We start from the raw sequence: 9,646 nt of genomic DNA, 5'->3' as shown, positions 1-9,646 counted from the left end.
TAGATAACTTGAATAACGACAATGACTCGGGTTACCTGTAGAAGGAAGTAAAATTCTTACCGCGAAAAAGTGTACATGGTAATTGTTTTCAATGTAACCATGGCAAGATTTATACAAAAGCGTATAGAATGTAAAAGTCAAGATTAAAGATTTCCTTGCAAGAAACGAAATCGATCGTGGACATCACAAAGTGAACTTCCCGAGGGAATTTCATCATGAACGATTAAGAGTGGAATAAAGTAATCGAGGTAAGTTCAAAATGTTTAAATGACATCAATAAGAAATTATGTAACCATAAGCTAGAGAGACTTGGATATTGGACAAGACTGAGGTATAGTGTTAATCATGGATGTGTAAGGATAGTCAAATAAGTGCCATGTAAGTTACCTATATATATGTGTAAACATAAACACGTAGTAATCCAGATATACCCAAACTCGAATATTATAGAGCCACATGAGTGTATTGACAATAAAATGGTAAAACCTGACTTAATCGTGGAAAGGTATAAGATTCGAATGACCTCAGAAACACACCTCAGCATGTATGTAAGTCAGAGGCCACGTTCAAAGTTACAATGGTATAATTCTCAAAAATAGTAGATTTCCTGATTTTCCCGACTTAAATACTCCCCTGTAAGTTGATCTTTCATGAAACTGCAAATATGAATGTTTTCTTATCATAGATGAGGACGCTGAGAGGATGACTCGGATACCGATGTAGTTATGCTGTTTATAATAAGAAACAGGGATGCAAGTGGATACATGGGCTAAAGGAAACGTTCTTTATGTAAGAAATTTACTGTTGATACCGGAAATACCCAGTTGTTGATGTGTACACTAACTGAGGATCACATCTGATTGATCTAAAACACTTTATGACTGACGTATCAGCATCAAATATGAAATGTGTAAAACATCCGGGTAATCAGATCATTTCGGTCTCTGTCACGTGTGATTCCACACTGGTCTGTGAGGATTGTATGACGGACGAGCAACACAAATCTCATGTCTTCGAGAAACCAAAAACAATTGCAAATAACATCAAAACAAAGCTACAGAAACAAGAGGAGACAGTATCTGTATTAATGTCCTGCTTAGAGGTGGACTTGGATGAGGCACAGAAGCTAAAATCACAACAAGAACACAACCAAAACAAAATAATCAAAAGAATAAACAACAGCAGAGAGGAAATAATTGAAACTGTTGCTAAGATGGCTGTTAAATTTATATCACAATCCGAGACTCAATTCCAACGTAACTATGTTAAACTACAAAACGTCTCCGATGATATCTCTGCAAAACTGGAAAACATGAGACGACACAGAGAGGAAGTAAAATATCTCATTGACAGCAAAGATGATCTATGTGTGATAGAGAGGTCACAGAAGCTAAAAGATATTGACGAACAAACGACACCTTTACCGGAACTGGAAACAATTGAGTTTACTACGGGAAAAATAAATACCTGTCAGTTAGAGCTCATGATCAGGGGTACCGAGAAAGAACCATCTTTACAAGGAGCTCAAGCACCACGATTTATGTCGTTATCAACGAGTAAAGGATATGATTTCGTTGGTAATCTCCTTCGTCCAAGGAAGGAACTTTTGTTGGAACGGACATTCAAACAGTCAGAATCAAAATCGATAACGTATATATGTTTTGCCTTTGATGGGCAAGCATGGATAAAATGTCACAAAAGCAAAAAAATATCGCTGACGGATAAACACGGACATGTTAAAAAAACGTTAGACTTTGACGTCTTGATTCTTGGTATGACAGTTGTAAATGACCAAACACTGTTAATATGTGGAGAGGGGGATAGAGATATTAAACAGGTCACACTGTCGAGTGGAGAGATCACTTCACTCTTCTCTACTGGAAAGTTGATGCCGAGAGATATCTGTACTGCACCCAATGGAGACCTCTATGTAACTCTTAGGGATGAAATTGGTTTCATAACTACCCGGAAAAGTGAGAGAGTATTGGCACGGTACTGTCCACGGGGCCGGGAGAAAGATCGAGCTCTTTATGATAGACGGGGTAACGCCCTGTTTGTCTGTCCAGGGAAGGTAAGGATCAGTAACACAGGGGGCGTTATAGGCGTGACCAATTTTACAGCCAAGGACGTCAATCACCTGGTTCTACTGAATGCAGATCTTACGTTAAAGTCCCGATATCTAGGCCATGGCAAGATCATACATGGGGAGGATACATTTGATGCGACTAGCTACAAAAATGGTTGGCGCTTTATCATTGACGATTTCATCTTCGATTCTTCAGAGAATATTATCATTTGTGAGGCCTATACCAAATCTGTACAGTTACTGTCCATAGATTTCGTCACCATGCAGACCCTCCTGCCAAAACAGGAGAGTGAACCGAGGTCCATCTCCATGACGGGTGACGAGATGTGGCTGGGTTTTCTGAACGGAACCGTGAAAGTGTACAAGTTTAGAAACGCTGATGAACAACCTACATCGTCCGACACCCATCTGTAACAAGCATACCTGGGATTGCATGTTACTGGAACAAGGTATTATAAAAATGTTTAGCTTTGTATGACTGTTCTACTAAAAAGACACAAATGTATGACCAAATCTAATTTTAGAATTAGATACAATAAAGTCAAAGGATAAGGTTAAATGTGTCATACAGAAATGTCGTCTTATATGTAAAAACTACAAGTTGACAGAAGAAATAAAATGATCTAAAGAAATGTCAAAACCTAGACGGGAATATCCATTAGCTTGTAAGCATTTATACCATGCATCACTTTCTTGTAAAGGGAATGTTACCTTTTTCTAGGTGCTTTACAAATGTCTGCCTGACCATGGAAACATGTTAAAATCAAATTTTATATTAACAACAATAACGAAACAGATTCATAAGAACGTTGATATCATTGCTTTACCGAAGTGTTCAATGGGTCTAAATTTGGGAAGCACTTGGTAATCCAGCCTACACTGTATAGTTTTACATCAGAGATAATATGTTCATTATGTTAGCTTTGACGGATGGAGACGCCCTGCTGCGGTGGATACCTGATAAAAGGTAGGACAGATAATGCTGTATTTCGTAAAATCAGGAAATCGAACAGCTACTAAAACCTGACATAAAGAGAGAACGATTCAATGAAATCTCCTTTTACCTTGTCATGTGTAGGTGTGTAAATATGGCACGTTAAAAAAACTGTGCCTGGAGAAATTTGGTATGTCCGTAATTATCATTGTTTCTACTTTGATATTGTATGATAAAAGAAAACAAAAAAATACATCGTTTATTGTATTCGATTGATTAAAATGATAATATAATTTATTCGGTGAGTTTCATGATATAAAGATGCAAGAAATCAGGTGACCACGCCCTATGTTATGTTGTATGTACCAAGTTATTTGTTGTCACATGATAAGTGATGCTGAAATGTTAAGGAATTGTAAGTTATTTACTGTAAATCACTTGGACTTCGCGAGTATTTTATTTCGCGAACGTATCTCTTAGACATATTTGTGAATACGTGATTTTGTGAACCTGACATAGAGTTGACCTAAAATTAAGGAATGTTGTTCTATTAGAGCGCAGAACTGTGCAAGGCTCCGATATTGTTAAAAATCTATATGTATGTCATCATTATTTATATATTACTAATTGCGAAAGATCTGAATTCGCGCTTGACACTCCTGGTACATTAATGCTTAATATAAATGATTTACAGTACTCTTAAAATATGTATGTATACATTGATTGGACGATTTGCAAACACACTGTATAGTCACTAATGAACTTGTATATGAAATAAGTTTACAAAGTTTAACTTAGTTCACTAATTTGTTTTACAATTTGTTCGTACAGTTGCTTTGTATTGTAGTGAGCGTTATATACTTTATTGAATAAAAGAAATATTCCTTTTACGTCAATTTTATGCTAAATATATATATAAATCTTTAATGAGTTTGGCAAATTGTTTAGCGATTTAGCGATCAAATTTCCACACCTGTGTAAATAGCCTTGAATCTTAGTTATGTAAACATTCTTGTACGTTATATGTTGTAGATAAATATCTATTTGTAGCTCATGTTTCGTTCGCTCTGTTATGTATTTTATTACTCCCCTTATTGTTTCTGTGATAAGTGTAAATCTTTGAAATAAAGGGATACGAGACCCACAAAGGCATTGGTTTCCACTTATCTATGTGTCACGTGTTACCCATTTAATCTATCGTCCTTCAATTTTTGTCTTTTTCGTCACGTATCCAATTCTTCAGGACGGCGTTAAATTTTCAATTCTTTCTTGCTTTAATACTTGTCAATAGTGTTCGCCATCTTATTGGTATCTATGTTTATATCATTTTTGTGAGTCTTCTGTTTCTCTCTCTCTCTGTTAAAATGAGATGAAACAAGGTATGTTAATTACGCCAAATATTGAACTACTTATACAACTGTTTTGTCCTAAAGGGCTCGAAAGTGTTACTAAAAATAAAGTACATATCTCTGTTTTACATATCGTATCACGTATACCAAAATTGTAGGAATAATTGTTCTTTTAATGATATTTAACTATTAAGTTTTTGACTTAAATCCACAACATCACTATTTAGAGCTAGCAATTTTCTCTACAAATTATTCACAACTTAAGTCAAATCGTTTCTAGTTCTATTGACCTCGAACTGAAATGATTCGCCAACATTTCCTTCATCAAGGAGCATCTGTTATTTCTTATTTACTACCGAATAGGAATGAAATTATAATTGTTCTAGGGTTCTGATATTTGGTTTTAGAGTTACTGTAGGGGTTAAATATTACTTCTTGGAGTCGGAATGGCTATTGTAATGTAACAGGTAACCAATAACGTGCCTTGCACACGTAAAGCTGCCACAACTGGATAATCTGTCCCCTGTTTGGGAAAGAAGAGGGGGCAGGGGATAGAGTTTTCGTCCATCCGTCCGTCTGTGTTTGTATGTACGTAACACCAAACTGCATAGGACCAAAGGCTTTGTTGACACTCTAACAACTTCCATGAGGGATTCTCATCAAACTTCTGACAGTAATATCTCGGGACAAGATTGAATTTCGGAGTTCGTGGGTCAAGTTCATCATTACTATTTTTATAAACCATTGTTGGCATTCTAGCCACTTTATTCCTAATTTTGAAAAAAAACTCATTTACAATTTCTTAGAAAATGACAATTTCAACTCTGATTCAAAAACCAAGCCTATGTATATTTTTCTCATAATCTTAATAGAAAATTATATACAAAATTACTCCTGGATTTGTTTTACTGGAAATAACTCCTAGATAATGTGCAGTATATGACAATTACAAAATATCAATATATAATTAATTATATAATAATATGAACAGTTTTTCCATTTAAATCATATTTTTCATAAAGCATAAATTGTTCAAAAGATACTGCAATGCTCCCTTCTAAAATTTTATTATACCTCCATTGGCAAACCCACCCCTAATACTAGTGGGAAAAAACGCGAAGCGAGCTTTGTACCGTTGGTGGTACTCTTGTTTGTCTGTCTTCAAAACAAAACAATAAGGATGAATGTTGTCTATTTTACCACCAACCACAACAATATCACAATCAAAACTTGTTTATCGACCGTAACATGAGCATTAAATGTGTTAAAACAAAACAAAACACTCCCCTTCCAACAAAAATGAAAATTTTAAAAAGACACAGTGGTTATTATAATTTGTTATGAACACAACGTATAATAGAATCAATGTCAAATATTGTTATAAGCATTTATCCATGTATTTATACATGTTAAGCTAAAATCCACCCCAAAAAACATACCAACACTTTCATACAAGATAAAGCATATTTTTCGTATTGGTAGGCAGGGACAGACGAAACGATTCGAATTCAAAGGAGTCTTCGATATTGATAATTGAAGACAGCCACATAACTTATATAACAACACAAGACTGATTTAAGTTCGGTCCGACACTTTTCAATACACACTCTATGCAGATAACAGGCTATCAGCTGGAACAGAAAACGTAGACCGTTTGATACGATTTAAATGTCCTGCTGATTGCAAATTTAAGACTGCATTTGCATGTTAAAAGATATATAATTATAATACATTATTACGTAAGGGTAAACAGTAATAACTTTTTCTCGCTGTATATCACATAACTATCAACGTTACCTTTATTCTGAAATACAGAGACAATATTCATATGTTTGAAACCAGTCTTGATCAAGCCTCTATACATTGTATAAATTGAGAAAAACATGGTTTAGAATTCCACCGTCTCAGTGTCAATGTACAAAGAAACTACTCCACTTGTGTGAATAAACCATGCATATCAACAATGACATTTAAAAACACGTTTGTTCGTTAATATTGCGTAAATGTCACGTGTTACCTGAAGGAGGAACTTTCTTTTCATTTCTTCTGCAGAGTTGTCATGGCAAGGTCACGTGAGTATACAGTGGTTGTGTATATAAATTGTTCAAGAATATAGAAGTTGTCCTACCAGGAGTACCTACATTCCAGGTTGTTGAACTAAATCATGGAAGCCTTCAACGCATAATACGACAAAGCATGGTGACTGTCAAAAAATATTTAAATGGCGTCAATACGACATGGTGAAAACAGACGACTAGGTTTTGGACATGAATGAGGTATAGTGATATAATGTGTATGTAAGGATAGTTGAATGTTTTTAGGTAACATAATGATACTGGTGATAGCTATATTCGAAAACAGAAACAAATGCTAAACAACAAAGTGATCTTCTGATTTTCAAATGACATCGGAATTGTATGACTTAGTCATAAGGAAGTATGGATTATGTAGTGATAACGGATAAACACACCTTCTATTAAATCCGCCAAAATTAGAACAGTTCATACTATAACCTTAACAGGATCTTATTTTAGGATTTTCTGTCCGCAGATGAGAATGCTGCCAGGATGGCTCTGATATCGATGTAGCTTGTTATGATTAGAAACGATGATGTATGTGGATATAAACACGATACAGGAAGTGTTTCCAATGTAAGAAGTTACCGGAAATACCCAGTTGTTGATGTGTACATTAATTGGGGATCATACCTGATAGATCTAAACACTTTATGACTGACGTATCAACATCAAATATGAAATGTGTAAAACATCCGGGTAATCAGATCATTTCGGTCTGTGCCACGTGTGATTCCACACTGGTCTGTGAGGATTGTATGACGGACGAGCAACACAAATCTCATGTCTTCGAGAAACCAAAAACAATTGCAAATAACATCAAAACAAAGCTACAGAAACAAGAGGAGACAGTATCTGTATTAATGTCCTGCTTAGAGGTGGACTTGGATGAGGCACAGAAGCTAAAATCACAACAAGAACACAACCAAAACAAAATAATCAAAAGAATAAACAACAGCAGAGAGGAAATAATTGAAACTGTTGCTAAGATGGCTGTTAAATTTATATCACAATCCGAGACTCAATTCCAACGTAACTATGTTAAACTACAAAACGTCTCCGATGATATCTCTGCAAAACTGGAAAACATGAGACGACACAGAGAGGAAGTAAAATATCTCATTGACAGCAAAGATGATCTATGTGTGATAGAGAGGTCACAGAAGCTAAAAGATATTGACGAACAAACGACACCTTTACCGGAACTGGAAACAATAAATACCTGTCAGTTAGAGCTCATGATCAGGGGTACCGAGAAAGAACCATCTTTACAAGGAGCTCAAGCACCACGATTTATGTCGTTATCAACGAGTAAAGGATATGATTTCGTTGGTAATCTCCTTCGTCCAAGGAAGGAACTTTTGTTGGAACGGACATTCAAACAGTCAGAATCAAAATCGATAACGTATATATGTTTTGCCTTTGATGGGCAAGCATGGATAAAATGTCACAAAAGCAAAAAAATATCGCTGACGGATAAACACGGACATGTTAAAAAAACGTTAGACTTTGACGTCTTGATTCTTGGTATGACAGTTGTAAATGACCAAACACTGTTAATATGTGGAGAGGGGGATAGAGATATTAAACAGGTCACACTGTCGAGTGGAGAGATCACTTCACTCTTCTCTACTGGAAAGTTGATGCCGAGAGATATCTGTACTGCACCCAATGGAGACCTCTATGTAACTCTTAGGGATGAAATTGGTTTCATAACTACCCGGAAAAGTGAGAGAGTATTGGCACGGTACTGTCCACGGGGCCGGGAGAAAGATCGAGCTCTTTATGATAGACGGGGTAACGCCCTGTTTGTCTGTCCAGGGAAGGTAAGGATCAGTAACACAGGGGGCGTTATAGGCGTGACCAATTTTACAGCCAAGGACGTCAATCACCTGGTTCTACTGAATGCAGATCTTACGTTAAAGTCCCGATATCTAGGCCATGGCAAGATCATACATGGGGAGGATACATTTGATGCGACTAGCTACAAAAATGGTTGGAGCTTTATCATTGACGATTTCATCTTCGATTCTTCAGAGAATATTATCATTTGTGAGGCCTATACCAGATCTGTACAGTTACTGTCCATAGATTTCGTCACCATGCAGACCCTCCTGCCAAAACAGGAGAGTGAACCGAGGTCCATCTCCATGACGGGTGACGAGATGTGGCTGGGTTTTCTGAACGGAACCGTGAAAGTGTACAAGTTTAGAAACGCTGATGAACAACCTACATCGTCCGACACCCATCTGTAACAAGCATACCTGGGATTGCATGTTACTGGAACAAGGTATTATAAAAATGTTTAGCTTTGTATGACTGTTCTACAAAAAAGACACAAATGTATGACCAAATCTAATTTTAGAATTAGATACAATAAAGTCAAAGGATAAGGTTAAATGTGTCATACAGAAATGTCGTCTTATATGTAAAAACTACAAGTTGACAGAAGAAATAAAATGATCTAAAGAAATGTCAAAACCTAGACGGGAATATCCATTAGCTTGTAAGCATTTATACCATGCATCACTTTCTTGTAAAGGGAATGTTACCTTTTTCTAGGTGCTTTACAAATGTCTGCCTGACCATGGAAACATGTTAAAATCAAATTTTATATTAACAACAATAACGAAACAGATTTATAAGAACGTTGATATCATTGCTTTACCGAAGTGTTCAATGGGTCTAAATTTGGGAAGCACTTGGTAATGCAGCCTACACTGTATAGTTTTACATCAGAGATAATATGTTCATTATGTTAGCTTTGACGGATGGAGACGCCCTGCTGCGGTGGATACCTGATAAAAGGTCGGACAGATAATGCTGTATCTCGTAAAATCAGGAAATCGAACAGCTACTAAAACCTGACATAAAGAGAGAACGATTCAATGAAATCTCCTTTTACCTTGTCATGTGTAGGTGTGTAAATATGGCACGTTAAAAAAACTGTGCCTGGAGAAATTTGGTATGTCCGTAATTATCATTGTTTCTACTTTGATATTGTATGATAAAAGAAAACAAAAAAATACATCGTTTATTGTATTCGATTGATTAAAATGATAATATAATTTATTCGGTGAGTTTCATGATATAAAGATGCAAGAAATCAGGTGACCACGCCCTATGTTATGTTGTATGTACCAAGTTATTTGTTGTCACATGATAAATGATGCTGAAATGTTAAGGAATTGTAAGTTATTTA

At 35.9% G+C, this 9,646-nt stretch overlaps 2 protein-coding genes across 2 annotated transcripts; both read left to right on the top strand.

Moving 5' to 3' along the window:
• Positions 1 to 901: 901 nt before the first annotated feature.
• Positions 902 to 2,500, top strand: LOC132556638 (uncharacterized). The gene has a single exon (XM_060221074.1). It carries the CDS (start codon positions 902 to 904, stop codon positions 2,498 to 2,500), a length of 1,599 nt encoding a protein of 532 aa, XP_060077057.1.
• A 4,621-nt stretch (positions 2,501 to 7,121) lies between these two features.
• On the top strand, positions 7,122 to 8,699 carry LOC132556608 (uncharacterized). The gene has a single exon (XM_060221039.1). The coding sequence runs from the start codon at positions 7,122 to 7,124 to the stop codon at positions 8,697 to 8,699; it is 1,578 nt and encodes a 525-aa protein (XP_060077022.1).
• Positions 8,700 to 9,646: the final 947 nt, after the last annotated feature.

The sequence above is a fragment of the Ylistrum balloti genome, unplaced genomic scaffold, assembly GCF_031769215.1.
Source record: "Ylistrum balloti isolate Yb309-2 unplaced genomic scaffold, AGI_CSIRO_Ybal_v1 Utg370580, whole genome shotgun sequence".
NCBI classification, from domain to species: Eukaryota; Metazoa; Mollusca; class Bivalvia; order Pectinida; family Pectinidae; genus Ylistrum; species Ylistrum balloti.
This window is presented reverse-complemented; position numbering and strand designations above follow the sequence as displayed.